Source organism: Onychomys torridus, chromosome 11 (genome assembly GCF_903995425.1).
Source record: "Onychomys torridus chromosome 11, mOncTor1.1, whole genome shotgun sequence".
In the NCBI taxonomy this organism is placed as follows: Eukaryota; Metazoa; Chordata; class Mammalia; order Rodentia; family Cricetidae; genus Onychomys; species Onychomys torridus.
The window spans coordinates 20,958,602-20,984,878 of record NC_050453.1 but is presented as its reverse complement, the minus strand read 5'-3'; the positions used below and the strand labels follow the sequence as shown (position 1 = coordinate 20,984,878).

The following is a 26,277-nucleotide window of genomic DNA, read 5'->3' as shown; positions in this document are numbered from 1 at the left end:
AAAGAATTTGGGAAAATGTAGACTCCGTAAATTCTAGTTATCAAATACATTGACATGTGAGACAGGATAAATAGCTCTGTATAATAGAAAGGCAAATATATTAATTATAAAGACAGGCATCATGTTGTGGAAGTCATGGGAGGATAAGATTAAATACATCAGAGTTACTGAAGAATTCACACTGATTTCACAGAATTTGTCTCTCCTTTTTTAATGACGAGCTGATCATTCAGGAAATGAGCACAATCTCATTACCTCCTGTATCGGGCTTACATATTGAGACTGTCAATATCACGTGATCTAATTATTATTAATCCTGAGTATCCTGGGGTGTTCTTTTTAATTCTTTTCTCATTTTTTTGAAAATTGCATATATAGATGCAATGAAGTATAATCATATCTATGCACTACACATAGATCTGAACACTCAATCCAATTAGACCTACCCATTTGTGCATGGGTGTTTCCACTGAAGTATGGGAAACCTACCAGTGGCCAAATATTCAATGAAGATTGATTTTTTTCCCTTCTTCCAGAAATAATCAATGGCAATGGAGAACAGAATGTAATTAGGTCTGGAGACCATCAGCTCTATATGTTGAGATTTCTGCTGATTCGATCTTGTGTAGTTATAAGAACACGATTGGGGTCACCATATAATGTCCACAAGACAGCAACTCAAAACATGCTTCCCATCACCCAGTTCTCAAATTTTTTCTGCCTCCTTTTCTGTAATGTATCTAGAGCCTTAATAGTGGGGCAGTGCCAAATATATATGTATGTATCTCCCATTTAGGGCTTAGCTGTCTCATGATAACTAACCATTTTCAAATTTAATGCTGCAATATTTTTTAATAAATTTATTTCTATTTTACATTCCAGGGATGTTTCCCCACCTTCCTCTCCTGCCAGTCCCTTTGTTCACACTCCTCAATTCACTCCTCCTATATTTCTGTTTAGGAAAGGGCAGGTCTCCCACATTAGGGAGGGTCTCCAAATATTAGGCAGAGTTCAGGACATCCTGCAGAAGAAGAGGAGAAAGGATTGTTGAAGCTAGAGGAGTCAAGGATGCCACAAGAAAACTCACAGAATCAACTAATCTGGGCTCATAGGGGTTCATGGAGACTGAACCAATGGCCAAGGAGCCTGCATGGGACTGACCTAGGCCCTCTGCATATATGTTACAGTTGTGTAGCTTGGTCCTCTTGTGAGACTCCTAACAGTGGGAACAGGGCATGTCTCCCACTCTTTTACTTGCTTTTGGGATCCTGCTTCTCATACTTGGGCTTCTTGCCCAGCCTTACTACATGTGGAGGGCTTAGTCTTACTGCAACTTGATATGCTATGTTTTGTTAAAGCTGGGGTATTTTAACTTTCATGCATCCCTCTTCTCAGAGTATCAAAAGCAAAACAACTTTTAAAGTATTTCTTTAATAAATTAGAACCTAGTTACTTTCTTCAAGAAGTAAAATCACTTCAGGTTTCTCCAACAGTTGTAAGCCATTGCACTTAGAAATAATTCTCAGTCTCCACTTACTGAATATTTACAGGCTATTTATTATTTAGGAGTATCTGTGTTAGACCTAACTCTGTCCTTTTATCCTTCAGCATGTCTTTTATTTTATATTATGGTTTTCATGTTTACATGGGAGTATGCTTTTTCGCATATGTGTTTGGGTGTGCATGGATACACATGCACATGAGGGCCCAAAGCTGATACTGAGTGTCTCCCTCTATTATTCTCTACTTCATTTACTGAGGCAGGGTCTCTGCTGAAGTCAGAGACGCAGTTCCAAATAGTCTGGATAGCCAATTGCCCTAGGTATTCTGTCTCTGCATCTTCAGTGCTGGATACAGGCATGTCCACCTTTTATTTAGGTGCTGTATTTTGAACTAATGTCCTCATGATTGTTCAGCAAATGTATTATCTACTGAGTAATTTCCTCAGGCTGAAAAGTCACTCAGTATTTTTTCAGCGTTGAGAGTTTTATCCACATGTAGTTCAGCTAATTGATCTGAGCACCTTTTATCTGAATACCAAGAGGAGTATTTCACCAATATTAAATTACCAGCCAATAGAATGCTTTAAATAGTCCCAAATCATCCCTCTGGGCTGATTAATAAATTAATAATTTATTGCTGAAGAAATAAATGCACAATTATGAAATCACATCATCTACATACATGGCTGAGTTTTGCTAAACTGAATGGAAAATTGATTGTATGCTGTAAGTGTGGTGATTTTTCTTATCCACACCATGCATTTCATTTGACAATATGAAGGACAAATTGAAGGTTTATTTGTTTCTTCTTTCACATTTCAGGAATCCAAGCAATGGCAATCAACCAAACAATCCTGAAGGAATTCATTCTCATAGGCTTCTCTGCTTACCCACATGTACAGACCTTCCTCTTCGTGGTCTTCTTCTGCCTCTATATTCTCACTCTTGCAGGCAACCTGGCCATCATGGCTTTGACTTGGGTGGACAGATCTCTCCACACCCCTATGTACCTCTTCCTCAGTGCACTCTCCTTCTCTGAGACCTGTTATACCCTGACTATCATCCCCAAGATGCTGGTGGATCTCCTGGACAAGGACAGACGAATTTCAGTCACTGGCTGTGGCTTGCAGATGTGCTTCTTCCTGGGCCTTGGTGGAACAAATTGCATCATTCTCACCTTGATGGGGTATGACCGCTTCCTGGCCATCTGCAACCCCCTCAGATATCCTCTTCTTATGACCAATGTTGCATGTGGACAACTTGTGGCCTCTGCTTGGGCTGGAGGATTCTTGGTCTCTTTTATACAAATTGCACTTGTATTCAGGGTGTCTTTCTGCATACCCAACCTCATCAGACACTTCTTCTGCAACATGAGGGCAGTTGTGAGACTGTCCTGCATAGACAGTGACCTCACAGAATTCACTGTAACACTAATGTCAATGTTTGGCTTAGTGGGTACATTCTTGCTCATCTTCTTGACTTATGTGTTCATCCTTTCTTCTGTCCTTAAGATCCCCTCAGCTGAGGGTAAGCAAAAGGCATTTTCCACCTGTGCCTCACACCTCACTGTGGTCATCATCCACTTTGGGTTTGCATCCATTGCTTATCTGAAGCCAGAAGCCTCAGGAGGAGATGATGCACTCATAGCAGTTCCTTATACCATTATTACCCCTTTCCTCAGTCCCATCATATTCAGCCTCAGGAATAAGGATATGAAGAACGCTTTTAGAAAGATCATGAGAAAAACAGTAGCCTTGAAAAATAACATTGGGCTATTGTTTCTAGTTTAGTGTATTGTTTAACTTCCTCCAGGAGTCAATGGAGCATGCAATCTGTGTCTTCTATGGAAAGGTGAAATCCAGGAATACATGACTGAGACTTTCACCTAACCTGTCCCAAGTATTTTCTAAGTATGCTCAGGAAGTTCTCCAGTGACTCTTCTTTCCACAGCTATGGGAAGAATAATGCTACTGATAAGAAAACTGCCAATTTCTGGGCATTCTGTACCTCTCATAAGTGAGGAAAGAGCAGAAGGGAAAGCCACAGTGTGACCATGCACTGAGAGATGTTTTCAGTGTCTAAAGATGCAAATGGTCAATATTTCTGGAAAGATTGTAATGTACCAAGTTGGACTTCTCATGAGAGAGCTTTTTCTAGTAGGAGATACATATATTATAAAAACCAGCAGCTATTTTTGTGAAAACATATATATGCATATATATGTACATAAATATATGCACACTAACAAAATCCCATTTGTTAAATATTCACACCATACTGATCCTTGCTTACTAATTCATTTTTGCACTAACCTTATTTTATTGGTTCTATTAGATTTCCAGTTTATTACAATGTATTTTTTTCATACTTATCCTTCTTCCCATTTCTTATTGTTTTAACAATACCATGTTTAAGAGACTGTTGCCTGTCAATGATTCCCCCCTTTGGAGAATAGAGGAAACCACTCAATACCTTTCATGTAAATAAACAAGCTATTAATAACTGCATATTTTATCATTTGGTGGAAGTTGAATATAAGGAGTGTGTTTCTGTCATCTCTGTGGGGAGAATATTCAAAAGCAAGTGTTAATGGGCTATGTATGATATTAAGATATTTGACCAAAAATGCACTTAACAAAGACAGTAACAGAGTAAGCAAATGTAAAACAGGATACAAGATGGATATACCATCATTTTTTTAAAGCCAAGAACAAAACAGAAGCACTGTGCAGTTCGTATAACAGAAGAGTGGTGCAGAACTTACTAAGCATTCAGTCATGAAGGTCTGGAAAACTTATGGAAACGTCTCCTCAATTATGTTTTGTCAAACAACTCTATGACTTCTGTGAAAGGCATGTGTGTGTGTGTGTGTGTGTGTGTGTGTGTGTGTGTGTGTGTGTGTCTTTAAACTGAGGCACGTAGTTAGAGTAATTTTAACTCTGGTTTAAGTGATATTTTTATGGAGATAATGATTGCTTAAAATAGTCACACATATGAGTTTATTAAGGGTACCTTTGTCTTGACTCTCTTAGTTTCAGTGGCTCATGTTTGGGACACATCTACAGCCACAATCTCTACTGTTGATGATGTGTGAAAGTTGTTTAAATACTAAGTGTGTTCTTTTTCACCTGAAACAGTAATAAAACCTCTTCCAAAATAAATTTTTTTTAAAAATCCAGCTCTAGATAGATTTGATACAAAATTCCACTGGACTTTCAAAGAAGAACCAATATCTCTCGAATTATTCAGAGCATAGGAACAGTGAAATCACTTCCAAACTCCTTCTACAATGCCAATAGCACTCTAACAGCAAAGCCAGGAAAAGACACGACACAAAGGAGAAAGATCTCTCCCTCTTTCAGCAGTGCCCTGTGGTTCTTTCCCCTATCATGGAGTCTGAGATTTGACTTTCTGAGGTGGCATGTCTAATGCTGTTGCCATTGTTCATTCTTGCTGAAGTACCCATATTGTTGAGTTGTCACAGGTGAAGCTTCCCTGCCATTTCTAGGAGACACAGTCTCACAACGGATTTCCTGGTTCTCCTGGCTCTTACAATCCTTCCCCTCCATCTTCCATGAAGTTCCCTGAGCCTTAGGAGCAGGAGTGGTGTTGTACATATCCCCACTGTGGATGCTCCGAAATCACAGACACACAAATGAAATTCACAGGTTGTATTTATATATTTACCTATTTATATACACATAGGGAACACAAATACTCAAAGAAAAGGAGGCTATGAGTTCGAGAGATAAATGGGTTTGGGAAATGGAAACACTGAAAGAGTGGGCTGTGAGGGGATGGAGGAAGGAAAGGGAAGGGGAAAGTGACATAATTATATTTTGATCAAATTTCTAAAAATGTATAAAGGTAACTATAGACCATTACCACTAATGAACATAGATGAAAATATTTCTCAACAAAATACTTACAAATTAGGAGCTTGAGAGATGGGTCAGAGGTTAACATCACTTGCTCTCATAGAGTAACTGGGTTTAGTTCCCAGATCCCACAGAGTGCCTCACAATGATCTTCAGTTCCAGTGTCCTCTTCTGACCTCAGCAGGCACCAAGCATACATGCAGTGCAGATATGTACATGCAGGCAAAGGATTCATACACATAAAATAAGTAACTCATTTAGAATTATTTAAAATAGTTGTAAACAAAATACACACATAAATAAAAAAAAATCACCAGCAACAATCAAGATTGCTTTATCCAAGAAACATGGAGATGATTAAACATATGTTAGTTTATTAGTATAATAATAATGATGTAAAGATAGAAATTATTTGATTTTATTAATAGATGAAGAAAAGACCATTAATAAGATTCAATATAGCATCATGCTAAAAATCCTGGAGAAAATGGGGATGAAGGGCACATACTTCAACCTGACAAGGTTTATATATGACAAAAACACAGCCAACATTATCGTAAGTGCTGAAAAACTTGAAGTAACTCTATTAAAATGAGGAATAAGCCAGGGCTATCCATGGTCCCTCCTCCTTTTCAGTCAGTGCTTGAAACCTTATACAGAGCATCAAAATGAGGGAAGGAACTTAAAGGGATACAAACTGGGAAGGAAGTACTCAAATTTTCTTTATTTGCAGACAAAAATGGTATTATACAAGAGCTCCAAAATACTCTACCAGAAATTTTCTAAATACGATCAACATTTTCATCAAAGTGTCAGAATTCAATATCAACTTACAAAACATCAGTAGCTTTTCTATAAATCTAGAACAAAAACACCAAGAAAAAGATCATGGAAATACTACCATTCATAACAGCTTCAAAGATATACCCAAAAATGAACCTAATCAACATGATAAAGTTCTCCAAGGAGAACTTTAAACCTCTGGACAAAGAAATTGAGATAAATGCTAGAAGACAGAAAGATATCTGATGGTTATGCATTGGAAAAATTAATAATGGGAAAATTACGATCTTACTAAAAACAATTTACAGATTCAATGCAATCCCAGTCAAATTATATGTGATATTATTCTTTTTTTCTTTTTTATTTATTATTATTATATTTGTGTTTTAATTTTACACATCAGCCATGGGTACCCCTGTCCTCCCCCCTCCCACCCCCACTCCCACCTTCCCCCCATCCCCTCCCCTCCCCTCCATTCCCATCTCCTCCAGGGCCAAGACTCCCCTGGGGATTCATTTAAACCTGGTGGATTCAGTACAGGCAGGTCCAGTCCCCTCCTTCCTCCTGAGCAAAGTGTTCCTGTGTAAGCCCAAGGATCCAAACAGCCAGCTCATGCACTAAGGACAGGTCCCGGTCCCACAGCCTGGATGCCTCCCAAACAGTTCAAGCTATTCAATTGTCTCACTTATCCAGAGGGCCTGATCCAGCTGGGGGCTCCACAGCCTTTGGTTCATAATTCATGTGCTTCCATTCGATTGGCTATTTGTTCCTGTGCTTTTTGCAATCTTGGTCTCAACAATTCACTCTCTTACAGTCCCTCCTCTTTCTCGACAACTGGACACCTGGAGCTCCAGCTGGGGCCTGGCTGAGGATCTCTGCATCCACTTCCATCAGTTATTGGATGAGAGTTCCAGCACGACTGTTAGGGTGTTTGACCATCTGATCACCAGACTAGGTCAGATCAGGCTTTCTCTCAACCATTGCCAGCAGTCTACAGAGGATGTATCATTGTAGATTTCTGGGGCCCTCTCCAGCACTCTGCCTATTCCTGTTCTCATGTGGTCTTCATTTATCATGGTCTGTTATTCCTTGTTCTCCCTTTCTGTTCTTGATCCAGCTGGGATCTCCTGCTCCCCTAAGCTTTCTTTCCCTCAAACCTTGCCCTTTATTACTCCCACTGTCGTCCAGGTTGTTCATGTAGATCTCATCCATTTCTCTGTCATTGGGTGATCCCTGTGTCTTTCCTAGGGTCCCGTTTTCTAGGTAGCATCCCTGGAGTTGTGTAGCAGTCTAGTCATCCTTGTTTTACATCTAGTATCCTCCTATGAGTGAGTACATACCATGTTTGTCCTTCTGAGTCTGTGTTACCTCACTCAGGATGATTTTTTCTAGATCCATCCATTTGCCTGCAAACCGCATGATGTCATTGTTTTTCTCTGCTGAGTAGTAGTACTCCATTGTGTATATGTACCATATTTTCTTTATCCATTCATCAGTTGAAGGGCATCTAGGTTGTTTCCAGGTTCTGGCTATTACAAACAATGCTGATATGAACATAGCTGAGCAAATGCCCTTGTGATATGATTGAGCATTTATCCATGAGATTGTAGGATTTCTGTAGGGTTTTTTTTGTTGTTGAAATCTAACTTTAAACCTTGGTGGTCCAATAGAACACAGGAGGTTATTCCAATTGTTTTGTATCTGTTGAGATTTGCTTTTTGGCCAAGTATGTGCTCGATTTTAGAGAAAGTTCCATGGGGTGCTGAGAAGAAGGTAGATTCTTTTTTATTTGGGTGGAATGTTCTGTAGATATTGATTAAGTCCATTTGAGCCATAACATCAGTTAAGTCCATTATGTCTCTGTTAAGTTTCAATTTGGCTGACCTGTCCAGAGGTGAAAGTGGGGTGTTGAGGTCTCCCACTATTAATGTGTGGGGTTTTATATGTGATTTGAGCTTTAGTAATGTTTCTTTTACATATGTGGGTGCCCTTGTGTTTGGGCCATAAATGTTCAGAATTGAAACTTCATCTTGGTGGATCTTTCCTGCGATGAGTATGTAATGTCCTTCATCATCTCTTTTGATTGATTTTAGTTTGAAGTCTATTTTGCTGGATATTAGGATGGCTGCACCAGCTTGCTTCTTAAGACCATTTGATTGGAAAGTCTTTTCCCAGCCTTTTATTCTTAGGAGGTGTCTGTCTTTGAATTTGAGGTGTGTTTCTTGTATGCAGCAGCAAGATGGGTCCTATTATTGTATCCATTCTGTTAGTCTGTGTCTTTTTATAGGTGAATTAAGTCCATTGATATTAAGGGATATTAATGACCAGTGATTGTTCGTTCCTGTTATTATTTTTATTTTTTGGTGGTAGTGTGTGTGTGTGTACTTCTCTTCTTTGGGGTTTACTGCTGTGGTGTTATCTATTGCCTGTGTTTTCATGGGTGTATCTGCCTTCCTTAGGTTGGAATTTTCCTTCTGGTGCTTTCTGTAGGGCTGGGTTTGTGGATTAGTATTGTTTAAATCTGGTTTTGTCTTGGAAGGTCTTGTTCACTCCATCTATGATGATTGAAAGTTTTGCTGGGTATATTAGTCTAGGCTGGCATCCATGGTCTCTTAGTGTCTGCATTATATCTGTCCAGGTCCTTCTGGCTTTCAAAGTCTCCATCCAGAAATCGGGTATTATTCTGATGGGTTTGCCTTTATAAGTCACTTGGCCTTTTTCCTTTGCTGCCCTTAATATTCTTTCTTTATTCTGTACATTTAGTTGTTTAATTATTATGTGGAGAGGGGACTTTTTGGGGGGGTCTAGTCTGTTTGGTGTTCTATAGGCTTCTTATATCTTCATAGGCATTTCATTCTTTAAGTTGGGAAAGTTTTCTTCTATGATCTTGTGTAGTGGATAGCCAACCCAGCATTGGCCTGGAAGTTCCAACCCCCATTGAGGCTTCAGTAATGATCACGCCCACAAGGCGGGGCAGAGGAGGGAGCCGAAGACCAAGGATCAGGAGGAGGTCGCTCTCTTGGTTTGGGGCTCTGGACGCTGGAGGTAGACCGAGCAGAGTTCTCCAGAGAACACCACTGGACTGCGCTATACCTTTGCCAGACCGTGCAACCTATCCCTTCATTTGTAAGTTACCCCACAAAATAAACCTCCCTTTTAACTACGTGGAGTGGCCTTAATAATTACACCAATAATCTTGTTAAATATATTTTCTGTGCCTTTGAGTTGGTATTCTTCTCCTTCCTCTGTCCCTATTATTTGTAGGCTTGGTCTTTTCATGGTGTCCCAATTTTCTTGGACATTTTGGGTCATGTCTTTGTTGGCTTTAGTGTTTTCTTTGACTGATGAATCTATTTCTTCTACCTTATCTTCAACACCAGAGATCCTCTCTTCCATCTCTTGCATTCTGTTGGTTATACTTGCATTTGAAGTTCCTGTTTGTTTACTCAGATTTTCTATTTCCAGCATTCCTTCTGCTAGTGTCTTCTTCATTTTTTCTATTTCCCTCTTCAGGTCTTGGACTGTTTCCCTCATCTGTTTCATTGCTTTTTCATGATTTTCTTTCAGGGACTTATTGTTTTCTTCTGCTTTATTTGTCCTTTCCTCTAGTTTTTTATAGCATTCTTCCCATTTTTTGTTTGTCTGTTCCTCCACTTTATTTTTGATTTCTTCTATATAAGGCTCTAGCCTCTTCATGATGTTACTTATAAGGTTGTTTTCTTCTTCTTCTTCCATTCTGTGATGTTCAGGTCTAGCTGTTGAGAAGGGCTAGGTTCTGGTGATGCTGTATTGCTCTTTATTTTGTTGTATGTACTTCTGCCTTGACATCTGCCCATCTCCTTGTGGGCTCATTCTTGGTCTTATCAGTGTACTTGGTCCAGACAGAGCTGACAGATTTAGGGAGCCTCACTCTGGTTCAGATGGAAGCTCTGGGTGGGATGGGAGCTCTGGTCCAGATGAGAGTGCTGGCCAGATAGGAGCTGGGGGGCTGGACTCTAAGTCTCAGGAAGTCCCTGGGGTCTCCTTATCTTGTCCAGATGGGAGCTCCTCTTGTCCAGATGGGAGTTCCAGGACAGGATGGAAGTTCTGGTCCAGATGGGAGTTCCTGGGTGGATGGGAGCTGGGGGCTGGTCTCTGAGTCTCAGGAAGTGGCTGGGGTCTCCAGCAGATGGGTGTGGGGGCAGGGCATGGAGACTGCAGGATCTGCCTGCAGTCTTGGAAAAGGGGAGCCTTCCTGCAGGGCCTGAGGAGTGGCCAGAAACTGGGGCCAAGTTGGACAGGTCCTCCCAGGATGGCTGGTGCCCAGGGGTGGGACCAACATTATTCTAATAGGAGAAAAAACTAAAATTCTTATGGAAGAACAAAAGTTGATGACTTTAGCAATCCTGACCAAAAGAATAATGCTGAAGTGAGCAGCATACCAGATCTCAAGCTATATTACAGAGCAATAGTAATAAATATAATATTCTACAGGCATACAACAGGCATGTTGGTCAATGGAATTAAATATAAGACCCAAATATTGTTGGGTCCCATAAGGTCCTGGTGTGAGGCTCAGTGTAACTTCCAGAGCCTAGCTCGAGTTTGGCGACCTATCTTTGGACACGACTTCCGCATAGGAGTGACTCAGGTCTATGGGACCTAGAATTGCCTCTGCCTAGTAACCGCTGAGATGGCATTATCTCATTGGCCCACTATCCTCATATCCGCCCTCCACACCCCATAACTACAACCTATGTAAGTCCACTCCTGATGCAATAAAACAAATTCCTGCTTTGACAAGACTCCTGGCTCAGTGTGCTTCCCTCCAGTGGACAGGGTAGGTCTGGGCCATCAACACTCACCATACGGTTCATCCCCAGGGAGAGACTGGCTGGACAGGTCCTGCCTCCCTCCGCCTTATCTGTCAGTCAGACAGACAAAATATGATTACATTTAATTACAGCCGTCTAGTATTTGAAAAAAGATGGTGAAACATACACACTGAATGAAAAACAGCGTCTTCAACAAATGGTACTGAGAAAAATGCAGAAGAATGAAATTACAGCCGTATCTAATACCTACACAAAAGTTAATTCCAAACGAATCAAAAATCTCAAAGTTAAATCTGAAACTGATAAAAGAAACCATGGGCAAGATGTCCCTCAAGATATGGGAGTGGAGTGTGAGTTTGAATTGGACTGAATTCACTCAGGAAATAAAGCTAGCATTTGACAACTGGGGCCTCAAACCTACTGCACGGTGAAGGAAACAATCTATGTAAAGAGGAAAAAGCACACAAAGTGGGAGATAATCTTTGCCTGCTATAATCCAATAGAGGATTAATATCCAGAATATATAAAGAACTCAAAACACAAAGAATCAAGAAAACAAATGACTCAATTAAATGTGTGTGTGTGTGTGTGTGTGTGTGTGTGTGTGTGTGTGTGTGTGTGTGTGTGTGTACCCATGCTACTGACCTGGGGAGAGAGGAAGCTCTCAAAATAAGAAATAAAAATGACTAAAATATTTGTTTGTTTGTTTGTTTAGTAGTTTTTCAAGACAGGGTTTCCCTGTGTAGCTTTGTGCCTTTCCTGGAACATACTTGGTAGCCCAGGCTGGCCTCGAACTCATAGAGATCCACCTGCCTCTGCCTCTCGAGTGCTGGGATTAAAGGCGTGTGCCACCACTGCCTGGCTTAAAATATTTATTTTAATGTGTTCAACATCCTTAGCAACCAAGGAAACTCAAGTTCGGTTACTTTCCAGTCAGAATAGCTAAGATCAAGAAAACAACTGACATACAATGATGAGGATGTGGACAAGGTGAACCCTCATTCACTGTTTAGGACACTAAACTGGTATAGCCACTGTAGAAATCAGTATGAATGCTCAGAAAGCTAAAAATAGACCTACTGTATGACAAAATTATATCATCCTTTGGCCTATACCCAAAGGCTTCAACATCCCACATCAGAGATAGCTCAGCCATGTTCATTGCTGCTCTATTCATATTTTCAAGAAATGGCAGCAGCCTAGATAGCCTTCAACTGATGAACACATGGTAAAAATGTGTACATACAATTGTCTTTACCTTAGCCATCCACATAGTCATTTAGTAGAGTCACACTGTTAAATTTTCATTTAACTAGTGAATGATAATGCTGAATGTCCTTCAAGGACTTACATTCTGTAAGTGCTTTTAAAGTCTTGTCAAAAAGTTTGGTTCGAGGAAGGATTTTTGTCAATGAAAGTGAACTCAGTGAGCACTGGTGTTCTAACTCTCATTTAGGCTTCCTGCCAAAAGGAAATTTACAGACAGCAGAAAGTTTTTTTAATGTGCATGATGAATCCTGCACACCTGAAACCCCCAAGGATTTGCAGAAGTGTTTTAAAGGTCGTGTATTACACAAAGCCCTATAACTAATGAGACCAAATTATAAAGTTGAGGAAGAAAGTTTTCTTCCTTCTCTGATGAAAGACAACAGGGATCTCCAGGGCTCTCCTAACCAGAACCATACAAACCTCAAGAGCTGGGGAGCCTCAGCCTTTGATAATAATCACACAGCATCTCACAGTGGCAGAAAGCAAGGCTCTACCCACAGTCATTTCATGGGTGGTGAGGGAGCATAGCCTACTTAGTCACTTAACCCTCATATCCCACAACTCTAGAGCCACAGAGAGAGTAAAGGTGCACAAACTCAGAAAACTCCATCCTTGCCAACTGCAGAAATTCAAATACAAAAGGTACAGCAACAACCAGCAATAGAAGGATCCAGACTCTTAGAGCAGTGATGTTCATAACTCGGTTTTTTTTTTTTTTTTTGAGTGAAGAACAAGGTGTGCTTCTACAAAAACCATGAAGAATATCTTTCAGAATTTACCAGTGGCAGTGACTTGCTTTGTAACCTAATGAAGCAACAAGGTAGGATACTACTCACATCCTGTGACTCTCTTTTATTAGCAATGAATTGTTATCACTCACTCATCATTCCTCTTTAAAGTTGGAAAAATACATGATTCTTTTGTCTAAAGATGTGTAACACAAATTAAAATGGGCACAAGTTGGTTAACTTCAGAGAGCAGTGAAGATGAGGTGGGATCTAATAGCCACATCCTAACTCAGACTATGCCTAAGGTAGAGCAAAAATCTGGAAGCTGTACTGTGGTATCAACGATTTACCCAGAAAAAGTCTAGCACACAGTTAGGTATTGACCAGATAAGGAAAGATCCCTTTGTGGAAAGTATATTGCTTATTCTTTACATTGCAGAATATTTCAAAATGCTTCTGTTCTTTTCACTTATTTTTCTTTCTTATTTTTAAGATTTTTAAATTTTTATTTTATTTATATGTGTGTGTGTGATTGTGCATGTGTGTGTTCATGCCATGGGCATGTGGCTTGCACTAAGGAAGCCAGAAGAAGGCATCAGATCCCCTGAAGCAAGAGTTACAGGCACTTGAGAGTTGTGTGATATGCATGATAGGAACAGAATTATGGTCCCTTGGGATAGCAACAAATGCTCATAAGCACTGAGCAATCCATCAAGCTATAGTGAAAGAGAGAGAAAAAAAGAAAGAAAGAAAGAAAGAAAGAAAGAAAGAAAGAAAGAAAGAAAGAAAGGAAGGAAGGAAGGAAGGAAGGAAGGAAGAAAGAAAGAAAGAAAGAAAGAAAGAAAGAAAGAAAGAAAGAAAGAAAGAAAGACTGGATTTCACACTGCAGTGCTTTCTAGCCATCCTTTCCTGGAATTCACTGTAGCTCAGGCTGGCATTGAACTCATGCAGCGCTCCTGCATTGGTTTCCTGAGTTCTATGATTACATGAACATATTTCAATGTTTTTCATCTCAAAATTGTTCTGAAATTAATGATGGTTTTGCCAACAATACCCATCCCTTAATTGTGCTGGAAGGGGATCATGCATGTGGAATGAAATATATCATTTACTTATACATAGTATGTTATAGAGAAATCACAGGGTTTATTCTAAATACACAAGAGACTAAATCAGCTTGCTTTGGTAATGTATTCTATTATGTCTTTGATACAATAATTTAACCCTTTTGGCTTTAAATACTTAGAATTGACTTACTTATAGAGTTGTTATAAAGTGAAAGTTTTTTTTTAAATATTGGCCATAAATAGTTTTTTACTTTATTATTATTTTTCACACCTTTATTTTAATTTATTTTATTTTACTTTCCAGAGCTGAGGACCGAACTCAGGGCCTTGTGCTTGCTAGGCAAGTGCTCTACCACTGAGCTAAATCCCCAACCCTAAAGTGAAAGTTTAAAAGCTTTGGTGTGTAAGATGTTCTGATGGGAGAAATGAGTTTCCTTGTATTAGGGGAAACAGAAGGGCCCTAGTATGGCTTAATTTTCCTTGGGGGGATGGGGTGAAAGTCTAGAATATTACAGAAAACTAATCATTGAAGAATGGAACAATCACCCCCAAGCAAATTTTGAAATGAGGAAGAATCACAGTGAATTAGACATTAAGGAGGCTTACACCAAATGACTAACAAGGAAGCCCTGGGTTTCCTAAAATACAATCCCCAACATCATAGCTTTAGAAAAGAACTGAGAAAAGATTACAATATGACTAAAAAAAACCGGAAGTGCAAAAGAAGGAAAAACAGAGCATGTTGTTCATGCATGCCTGGGGATGAATGATGCTCTAAGCAGGTCTAAGAGGACAGAAGAATCAAAGAAACCTGTAAGACAGAATCAATGGGGTTTTATATTATCTCTGGAGCTGTTTATATGTACATTATTTTTCTGTGCCTCTTCTGACAATGCCAAGAAGTTTAATCTAGACTGAATTAAATCTAAGGAGCATGAAAACTCTGGTGCTCTACATGTTCAAAACTCACAGTACTGAAAACATGATATAAACACTGTTTCTAAATTAGTTACTTTCTGATTCTTAACTTATTTATACATCACTTACTGGGAATTCTAGTCTTCTTAAAGTGTTACCTCAAGAAATACAGAAATGATGATCATGATGATCATGGTCCCATTCTTGTAAGGAAAACACGGGGGAGTGGAAAGAATGGGGGGTTGGAGTCAAAACAGTGTGATTCCAGTTACAAATATGCCACTTCCTAGATATAATTATTTTCAAAGTGAGATAACCTCAGCTGTCCCACACAGATCGCAGCTGCCATATGCCCTTCATATTTATGCAGTGAAGTGAAAAATCAATAAACATTTGAAAGAATTTGGGGAAGTGCAAACTCCATAAATGCTAGTTATCAAATATGTTGACATGTGAGACAGGAAAAATACCTCTGCCTAATAGGAAACTGAATGTTTTAATTATATAGACAGGTATCATGTTGTGGAATTTGGAAGTTGAGAGTAAACAGATGAAGAATTACTGAAGAATCCACACAGTGACTTCACATTTACCTTTGTGCGATGAGCTTGCTGTTATGAAAATGGGTATAATATCAGTTGCCTCCTGTTTCAAGCTTACATATAGTCTTCATCAATTAGTGTTACACTTCTAGCTAATTACTATGAATCCTAACAATGCTGGGGTGCCCTAATGTCCACCCTTCTCTCCCCTCAAAGTATTAAAAGGGAGGTAGGCGTGTTTTGTTTTGTTTTAATTTCTTTTGATATTTTAGTGCCTGGTTGCCAACCTCAAGAAGGAATGATGATTTCAGGTTTCTCCAACAATTTTAAGTCATTGTCCAAGCTTAGTCCTAAAATGACCGGGAAACCATTTCAATATTTCCTTAACAGACATAGGCTTATATGTTCCATAGGAATGGCTGGGTTAGACTGCTTCTATCTTTTTCAAGTGTTTGGGTTGTTTTTTTTTGTTAACTTGACACAAACCTATATGTATCTGGGAAGGGAAAATCTTAATTGAGAAAAATGCCTCTGTAGGACTGGCCTGTGGGTAAACCTATCAGATATTTTCTTGGTTAATGATGGATGTGGGAAGACCCACCTCACTAGGTATGGCAGCACCTATGGCACCTTCTTGTGGATGTTGTAAGAAAGCAGTCTGATCAAGCCATAGGAAACAAGCCTGGAAGCTTTATTCCTCCTCAGTCTCTTCTTCAGTGCCTGCCTTGAATTTCTTCCCTGAATTTCCTCCATGACACACTGTGAGCTATAAGATGAGAAAAATCTTTCCTTTCATGTTGCTTGTAGGTCATGGTTATTGAAGCAAGGAAAATCTAACTAAGAAAATCACTTGGCATATTTTCATTTACTTTGTTTGGTTTTGTTTACATGTAAATGTGTGTGGCATGTTGTGTGTTGTTATGTGTATGTGTGTGGTATGTTGTGTGTTATATATGTACATGTTTATGGTGTGGTATGTGGTATTTGTGTACGTGTGTGGTATGTTTGGTGTTATATGTGTATACATGTGTGGTATGTTCTGTATTGTATTATACATGTGTGGTATGTTGTGTGTTGCATGTATACACATATGTGGTATATTGTGTGTTGTATGTATATGTGTTTGGCATGTTGACATATGTGTGAAGGACATGTATGTGCATCCATGTGGAGATCTGAAGTTGACACTGAGTAGTGTCTTTGTCAATTGCTCTATGTTTATTGAAAAAGGATATCTGTTGAACCAAGAGCTTGCCAATTCTAAATGGTCTCACTAGACTGTTGTCCTCATGATCGCTGTCTCTAACTCCTGAGCACTGGGATAACAGACAGGCAGCAATGACTGCCCAACCTGTATGTGGGTGCTGGAGTCTGAATACAAGTCTTCATACCTGGGAAGCAAATGCTTTATCCATTGAGCTATCCCCGCAAGCCTCAGACTCACTGATCACCATTCAGTGTTGAGAGTCTTATCCAAAGGTGGATCCATTAATGTATCTGAGTCTCTTTCTTCAGACCATCAGTTGCAGTATCTCATCATTGTTACATTACTAGCCAAAGAAATCTCTTTTGAGGTAAATTACTTTCCTTTTAAGAAAGATCAATATTTTTCATATATGTTCCCCAAATATTTTCTTTAATTTTATTAATGTTTATTGTTAGCAAATTTCCATACATATATGCAATGTTTTGATCCAATCCCCTCTCACCTTCTCACTGCTTTTCCCTCCCAACAGCTATCAATTCCTGCTAGCTTCTCAGATAAAGGAGGGACTTCACGATCACCTCCCCGGCCATGCTGGGATTAGTGGTTGGCATGATCTTGCCAACGTTGTGCTTGAGGTCACAGCCCCTATGAGGTCATGTCTAGCAAATACTTTTTTCTTTTTCACTGCACACATCTACAACCTCCAGCTCTTACAGTCTTATACCCTATCAGAATTTTCCCACGGGCCTGCCCTGAGAAGATTCCTCCCAGAGTCCTGGGGAAGGTGCTATGACCGCAATGGGGTATTCTGAGGGAAAAGAATCTAGGTACACTGGGCTCTTTTGTCCATCCACTTTATTTCTTTATGATGAAATTCTGTCTACACAACTTCAGTTCCTGTCCCTTCTTTTCTTGTCCTCTCATAACCCTGACTAAGTCCTTATACTTTCCATCTCATTTTCCTTTTCAGTTTTTCTGTCCATGCTCATTTCTCCTTTTCCTACTCTCCTCACTTGACCCAATCCTTACTCGGTACAAAAGCTTTGCCTTGTCCCTTCCTCTCCAAATATGAGACTCTGCCCAAACCAGGAAAACCTGCCCCATCCCTCACTCATACCTGGCTATAAAAAAAGAAAAAAAAAAAAAAAAAAAAAAAAAAAAAAAAAAAAAAAAAAAAAACCAAAACAAACAAACAAAAAAAAACCTTTTTGTTCTCAGCCAATAGCTCTAGAATGCCTCTAGGCCCAGAGGAAAGGGATCAGCTGAGCTTCATTTGCATAGGAAACAAAGCTATGTTTCTATAATCCACCTGTCTCCTATACTTAGAAGACAGGAATTGTCTATGTAGAGAAGTTACCTAGTTCAGATCAGCAGTAGGTCTGAGAAGCTTATACTGTTTGCCATTATGGCCTAGGAGTTATGGGCACACAAGAAATTGATAGTATGAAAAGGCTGATATATTAAAAGCCAAATAACATCAAATATTCCCTGATATTTGACTTTCCTCTAGAATTCCTTGACCCTTATAAGTCTTATATATGGCTTTATCATATATAGCTGAATCTCTAATTCATATACTTACAGCCCACAGCAATACCCCACACTTCTTCATTGATCCCTGAGCCCTCTGGGTAGGAGTGTGACACAGATGTCCCAATTAGAGCTGAGCATGCCACAGAATCTAGCTCTCTGCATATTGACTAGTCTTTGTATTAACCACAATCTGTGACAAAAAATTTCAACTCTGAGAGTTGAGAGATGCGCTAACCTATGGGTATAAAGCCAAGAACTTAGGGAGTAGTCAATTACTATGCCCACATATCAGAATAGTAGCATTAAATTATCCCTTATTGCCTATAACATGTCCTGTCAATGGTTTGGGGACCAGTTAATAGTGCCAGGCATAAGTATCTTTTGTGAAGCAAGATTTAAATCCAATTAGAAAGTAATTGGTTACTCCCACAACCTTGATGCACTTTTACAACAGTGGGTATATCTTCAAGGCCAGCCATTACTGTTTTTTCAAGGATTGATGGCTTTCCTCGCCAATTGTGTAGACAGAAATTTCTAGCACTACAAGACCTAGTCAGCATGAATAAATGTTATAGTTCTATCATTATCAGACTTAGTCACCATGAGTGAATCCATATCACCTTGATTTCCCTAAATCATATGACTTAATTATGTGATGTCTATAACAATAGGGTCTTACCATAAGTTTTGGATGTTCACCAAGAGCAATGGCAACAGCCTTTATTGTTCTGGTGATCTATGGGACCCCAGGAACCAACAGCTTAAGAGAGGTCACCCATACATAGCATTAAGATTTTTAAGTGATAGTCAACCTCTCTAAGGCCAGAATAAGTAAACTTTCTGGTGACATGGTAAGTCATAATTAAGATATTGTTGAAGACATAAGTGAATGCATAATTAGGAAATCACATCATCTACATACATGGCTGAGTTTCGCTAAACTGAATGGAAAATTGATGGATGTTATAAGTCTGATGATTTCTCTTATTCACACCATGCATTTCATATGACAATATAAAAAAAACTAAGGATGGTTGAAGGTTTATTTGTTTCTTCTTTCACATTTCAGGAATCCAAGCAATGGCAATCAACCAAACAATCCTGAAGGAATTCATTCTCATAGGCTTCTCTGCTTACCCACATGTACAGACCTTCCTCTTCGTGGTCTTCTTCTGCCTCTATATTCTCACTCTTGCAGGCAACCTGGCCATCATGGCTTTGACTTGGGTGGACAGATCTCTCCACACCCCTATGTACCTCTTCCTCAGTGCACTCTCCTTCTCTGAGACCTGTTATACCCTGACTATCATCCCCAAGATGCTGGTGGATCTCCTGGACAAGGACAGACGAATTTCAGTCACTGGCTGTGGCTTGCAGATGTGCTTCTTCCTGGGCCTTGGTGGAACAAATTGCATCATTCTCACCTTGATGGGGTATGACCGCTTCCTGGCCATCTGCAACCCCCTCAGATATCCTCTTCTTATGACCAATGTTGCATGTGGACAACTTGTGGTCTCTGCTTGGGCTGGAGGATTCTTGATTTCTCTAATAGAGACTGCACTGATATTCAGGGTGTCTTTCTGCATACCCAACCTCATCAGACACTTCTTCTGCCATATGAGGGCAGTTGTGAGGCTATCCTGCACAGACAGTGACCTCACAGAATTCACTGTAACACTGATGTCAGTGTCAGGTTTGCTGGGTACATTCTTGCTCATCTTCTTAACTTATGTGTTCATCCTTTCTTCTGTCCTCAAGATACCTTCAGTTGAGGGTAAGCAAAAGGCTTTTTCCACCTGTGCCTCACACCTCACTGTGGTCATCATCCACTTTGGGTTTGCCTCTATCGTTTATCTGAAGCCAGAAGCCTGGGGAGGAGATGACACGCTCATAGCAGTTCCTTATACCGTCATTACTCCTTTCCTCAGTCCCATCATATTCAGCCTCAGGAATAAGGATATGAAGAATGCTTTTAGAAAGGTCATGAGAAAGACAGTAGTACTGAAAAAATAATCTTATATTCTTGTTAATATGTGGTTCTTCATTAGTCCATGGAACATTTGCTCTGTCACTTCTATAAAATGGCTTAGCTGTATGAGCAAGTGATGGGACTTTCATCAAAGTTTTTCTGAATAATTTATAAGCTAGTTCAGGAAGCTATCCAGTCTCTCTACTAGACCTAGCCCTGCTGAGCTGAGGATTCTGCCAATCAATTTCTGGGTCTCTTGTGTCTTTCACAAGTGAGAAAAGAAACAAAACAACATGATAAGCTGCAATATGACTACTGCATGGACAAGTGTCTTCATTATCTAATGATTAAGTCTTAATTTTTTTTTTCTGTCACAGATTGTAATGCATGGAGTTAGACTTTCCAGTAGAAGAGCTATTTCTGGTAGGAGATCTATGTTGTAAAATCCAACAATGGGCTATTTGTACAAACATAAATGTGCATATGTACACACACATTCTCAAACACACAAGCCCACTTGTTGACTTGTTGAGTAGTCACACCAAACTAATGACAGACTGATTAATAAATACTTTAATAGTGCCCTATTTGTGACTATGACATCACATGACTTCTAAATAATAACTTCTAAGTATAGGACAACTCTTCCAGCACATTTCATGTGAACAAATAAGATACCAATACCTGAGTGCTCTGTGATTTGTGAAATGTTTGATATAAAAATGTATTATTTTATTCTCTGTTGCCAGGTTATTCAAATAAAATTGCTGGGATAATGAGATATTTGAGGCCCCAAAAAACATTTTTGACAATACCAGCAAGATTAAAAGTGTATAAAACTTTTAATACTAGGTAAATCTAGTCAGAAATAAAAAAGAAACACTGTGCAAATTTTGCAGCAGAAGAATATTGAGAGCTCTTACTAACAATTTAGGAACAAAAATATAGAAAATTCCTTGAAAGCTTTTATCAGTTTTTCAGTTAATTGACTGTGATGTGTATAAAAGATGTAAGTTCTGTATGAGGAGGGGGTACGTATGTGATGTTTTAAAAAGACAAATGAAGTAATGAATGAAAATCATCCTGGAACTCACTTGGTAGGCCAGCCTGGGCTACCAAGTGAGTTCCAGGAAAGGCGCAAAGCTACACAGAGAAACCCTGTCTCGAAAAACCAAAAAAAAAAAAAAAAGAACACAGTCCAGACAAGATGTCTCCACTAGAGTCCAGCAACTCTACCACAACAAGCCTTGAGTATTTGAGTATTTCAACATAGCTGATGTACAAGACAAAGACCTTAAAATAGCCTGCATGAGTATAATAGAGGTCCTTATAGAGGAAATTTTTAAAAATCCCTTAAAGCAACCAGATCAAAGGGGTCCTGTGGGAATCCTCAGACAACCCAGGTTGTTGCTAAGACTAAAGATTCACAAACTTCACAAATTTCCATTGCTGAAGACAATACCTACACAACTCATCGAACATGGAGATGTCAAGCAGGTGCCTACACAGAGCCTTCACTCCTATGTGTCTTTAGTATAAGAAAGTATTCTGCATGCTACCAAAGGAGAAACATAAGCACCAATCCAACCACAAACCCTTTAATCTACAGTGATGTAGCACCTGTAAGACTTGCTAGTGTGGTGGCGGCACAAAGTTTGTGGGAGTAACCAAGCAATATCTGATTTTTCTGAAGGCCCACTCCATGAGATGGAGCCTGTACCTAACACTGCTTGAGTGAACATGAACCTGAGACCCATGGTAAAACTAGATAGTACTGTTCTAAAAAAGAAATATAAAAAGTAGCAATAAAATGACTCCTAATGAGATTCTACTATATTCACAGATCTGTGCCTTGCTTGGCCGACATCAAAGAAGCTTCCTCCTGCAGCAGATGGGAACACATACAGAGACCTACAGTCAGACAATATGCAGAGAATGAGACACCTTGGAACACTCAGCTCTAAAGGGGGTGTCTTTATCCCCTCCCTCAGGGTTCAGGGAACCCTGATGAAGAGGAGGCAGAATGGATGTAAAATCAAGAGAGGATGGAGGACATCAAACAAACAAAAATCAACATGATCAAGATTTCTATAAACTCAGAGATTGGGGAAGCATGCACAGTTAACTGCAAGGATCTACTACACCAGGTCCTTGGCATGCATAGTATGGCTTCCACTTAGTATTTTTATGGGATTCCTAAATGTGAATGTGTGGTGATATTGTGTTCCCCAAAGTATTGTGCACCCTAATAAACTTATCTGGGGTCAGAGAAGAGAACAGCCACTAGATATGGAGGCCAGAAAATGGTGGCACACATGCCTTTAATCCTATGACTTGGGAAGCAGAGATCCATTCAGATCTCTGTGAGTTCAAAGCCACACTGGAAACAGCTAGGTGTGGTAACAAGGAAGTGATGGCAGAAAGCAGAAAGGTATATAAGACATGAAAACCAGAACTGGGATTGCTTAAGCTTTCAGGCTTTTGAGAAGCAATTCAGCTGAGATCCATTTGGATAAGGACATAGAGGCTTCCAGTCTGAGGAAACAGGATCAGCTGAGGAATTGTGAGGTGAGGAAGCTGTAGCTTGTTCTGCTTCTCTATAGCTTTAACCCAATACCTGGTGCCGGGTTTGTTTTTATTAATAAGACTCTTTAAGATTCATGCTATAGTTTCTTGTGCCTTCTCTTGGGCTCTTTTCCTTCTGTTGATTTGTTTTGTCTAATTGTGATATGTTAGTTTTGTTTTGTCTTATTATATTTTAATTTTATTATTATACCTTAGAAGCCTTTTTTTATTTTCTAATGGGAGACAGAAATGAAGTGGATCTGGATGAGAAGAAAGGTGGAGAGGAGTTGGGAGGAATAGAGGTGAGGAGAAACCGAAAAAAAATCTATTTTCAATAAAAGGAAAAAAACAAACTACTGAAACTATGACACTATTTATCCAAGTTTAGATGGGTCATCTATAACAACCTCCTTGATCCAAGGTCCAAAGTACATTGCAGAAGAGGAAACAGAACTAATTCAAGAGATAGGGTGGGAAGAAATGTTGTGAAATGCTGTCATCTGGACATGGCAAGGATATTCCACATATAAACTTGTAGCAGCTTGGTTTACCAGCACAAGATCAGAAGTCCTGCACAAGACCAAGCCCATCAAAATTCCAACACAGATAGAGCAGAACCTTCCAGGGCCTTACCTCTAAGAAGTTATTGTCAGTTGATGACTGCTGAGAGAGGAAGAGTCACATTCCTTTGGGAGTGTCACCACTGGTAGCTTGCTCAAGTCCCAGTGGATAGCCCCACACCCATGCATATGTGAGAAACTTTTGCAGCCCCATTGAAGAGACAGAAGGGACATTGGATTTTGATCCAAGTCCTCCTGAAGCTATCCTGTGTTTCTGTCTGTCTCCTCTCCACTATCTTTCTATCTAAAAGTTTCTTATCCCTCTCTCCTTCTCATAGGAACTCTTTAGAAGGTGGTAGCTGGCCTCCCACAATATGGAGGGTCTTGAAGAGGTGGAACCTAGTGAAAGTTAATTTAGTTATGGAGGCTCTACTCCCATAAATGGATGGATGCTTTATCTCACCAAATCCATGTCCTATTGGAATGCAATAGTTCTATAAGCATAGCATTATTAGACTCTCTCTCTCTCTCTCTCTCTCTCTCTCTCTCTCTCTCTCTCTCTCTCTCTTTCTCTCTCTCTCTCCCTCCCTCCCTCCCTCTTTCTCCCTCTTCTCTCTCTTCACATATGTTCCTTCCATAGTGCCCTCACCTTGTAATGCAGCCCCAAGTCCCTCACTATAGATGAACCCTTCAATGTTGTTGTTACAGCCTCCAAACTGTGGTGCAAATAACCCTCTTTTCTTTATATAGTGATCATCACCTTCCTAAAGTCCCGGCAGCATGGCTAATGGTGAGCAGCTGACCACTGCAGTCATGTAAAAAGAAATAAAAGTCTGTCTTGCATAAGCTATTGCCTAATATATTGTCATTTCAGATTATACATACATTGTGTTGCAAATATTTTTTTTCTGGTGGCTTTGCTACGAGGAACACATGTGGTATGCAAACATGTACACAGGAAAAATACTCATACACATCAAATAAAATTTTAAAATGTTAAAAAATAAAATAAAGGTAACTTAAATTTAAAAAGAACATTTTAAAGGAAAAAAGCAGTAAAATAACACATATAGCAATAAACACCTTAAAATACAAATTAGAAACAATCTAGATTGATGGCTATATATTGCTTACATTGTGTCAAGAATTATAACTAATCTTAGATGATTCTAATCATATAGGAAAGTGAGGAGAGATCTATGGCCAATCACTACACCATTTATTACATGTGGGATCTAGGTATGTATACATAGATATCTGTGAGAATCCTGCACTGAATCGCACAGTGGGAATCATACAGTGGCATTGTAAATATCCAATAAAATGCATGTGTGTATTTTTTGTACCTCCAGGAAGAAGCTTATAGTTCTATCTGTTCCATTACTGAAAGCACTTTCTCCCATTTGTGCGCACACACACCTCTTGAAACATCTAGTCTCTCAACATCCAGAGTACTAGACTCTTGTCTTTTCCTGAGTCTTGTGATTCCTCTCTTAGATGACTCCTGATCTTTTAATCATCCTTTTGTCAGCCAAAGTAGCTTTTTCAAAGACTTCTTGCTCATCCCTTTCCAGTTCATTATCCCTCTTTCCTTTGTCCTTTTCCTCTCCCCATCCTTCTCTGTCACTGATTCTGTTCCTCTGTTAGTCATATCAAATATGATCCTTTGCATTTATTAAATCTAAGACCCAAGTCAATGATTCAAAGCAATAACAGTGTGTATCAACTTCTTCCTTGCACTCATATGTCAAACTGATTTTCTCTTGTGCTTTACCTGTGTCTTTCTGAAAGTTATTGTCATCTTTTCACATTTCTCAAGCTGTGGGTCATGACCCTTTTGAGGGTCAAATAACCCTTTCACAGGGATCATCTAAGATCATTAGAAAGCACAGGTATTTACATTACAATTCATAACAGTAGCAAAACTACATTTAAGAAGCAGCAACAAAAATAATTTTATGGTTAAGGGTCACCACAAGATGAGGAACTGTATTAAAGGGACACAGCATTAGGAAGGTTGAGAACCATTGGACTAAAGCTTCAGACATAACTCTAGAGCTTTGGTTTCTTATAGTCTCAACTAATCTGTCAAAAAGTATGCAGTTGTGTATCACTTAGCAAGGGCTGCATATTCTGCTAAACATTCCAATAGGCAATTTTAAGTATTTGTACAGGCCTAGACAGTGTATATTAATCAAAAGACATTGTAAACATGAGCTATCTGAGGCTGCTGCAGATGTAATATGCATATTATTTATATAAAACAGTCTTTATGCATAAGTATGAAAAAATTCTAAAGTAGTCATGGTTGGAGTGTAGCTTGGTGATATAATACAAGCTTAACATATCTCAGACCCTGAGTTCAATCTCCAGCACTGAAATAAAACTGACAAAAAGTACACCAGCATAGTTGTTTATTACCATTATTAGCTTTAAAAATATATAAAAGAAATAGACCCTAGAGTTACGCTGAAGTAAATAATCCAGTAGTCGTTTATTGTCATTATGAAGTATGCAATACACACAATTTATGTACTAGCATTTTATAAAACTAGCTTTGTAGTAAGATCATTTATACCAGATCATAATAAACTCCTGAATAATACTGCTTTACTTCACTTGATGGAAAGAATTTGTCAGCTCCCTTGTCGTCAATGGGACCAATGCTCCTTTATACCACATATGATTGTGTTGGCATCTCTATTGTTCTGTAGTCACAGGAAGATTTCATTACTGCAGAGAAGAGAGAGAACTTGGGTTTATTGCAACTCATTCTTCCCTTAACGTGGCATGAGAGAGAAACCATTTGTACTTTTAGCATGAATTTCAAGAGATTACTTGGTTCATCTGTGACATCTTCAGCAGACCAAAAAACCAAGAAGATGCCTGCCCATGAAACCAGTCATGAAATCCAGATTTGTGGTAGAAAGAATTCATCACAT

At 39.2% G+C, this 26,277-nt stretch overlaps 2 protein-coding genes across 2 annotated transcripts; both read left to right on the top strand.

Annotated features, from left to right (window-relative positions):
• The first annotated feature begins 2,314 nt into the window (after positions 1-2,314).
• Positions 2,315-3,292, top strand: LOC118593281 (olfactory receptor 10X1-like). Its single transcript, XM_036202650.1, has one exon. It carries the CDS (start codon positions 2,336-2,338, stop codon positions 3,290-3,292), a length of 957 nt encoding a protein of 318 aa, XP_036058543.1. The 5' UTR covers positions 2,315-2,335.
• Positions 3,293-19,300: 16,008 nt separating this feature from the next.
• LOC118592784 (olfactory receptor 10X1-like) lies at positions 19,301-20,298 on the top strand. Its single transcript, XM_036201846.1, has one exon. The coding sequence runs from the start codon at positions 19,322-19,324 to the stop codon at positions 20,252-20,254; it is 933 nt and encodes a 310-aa protein (XP_036057739.1). The 5' UTR covers positions 19,301-19,321; the 3' UTR covers positions 20,255-20,298.
• The last annotated feature ends 5,979 nt before the right edge of the window (positions 20,299-26,277 follow it).

Excerpts from the sequence above, each read along its gene's own strand:
- LOC118593281 (XM_036202650.1), top strand. The coding sequence starts at position 2,336 with ATGGCAATCAACCAAACAATCCTGAAGGAATTCATTCTCATAGGCTTC.
- LOC118592784 (XM_036201846.1), top strand. The coding sequence starts at position 19,322 with ATGGCAATCAACCAAACAATCCTGAAGGAATTCATTCTCATAGGCTTC.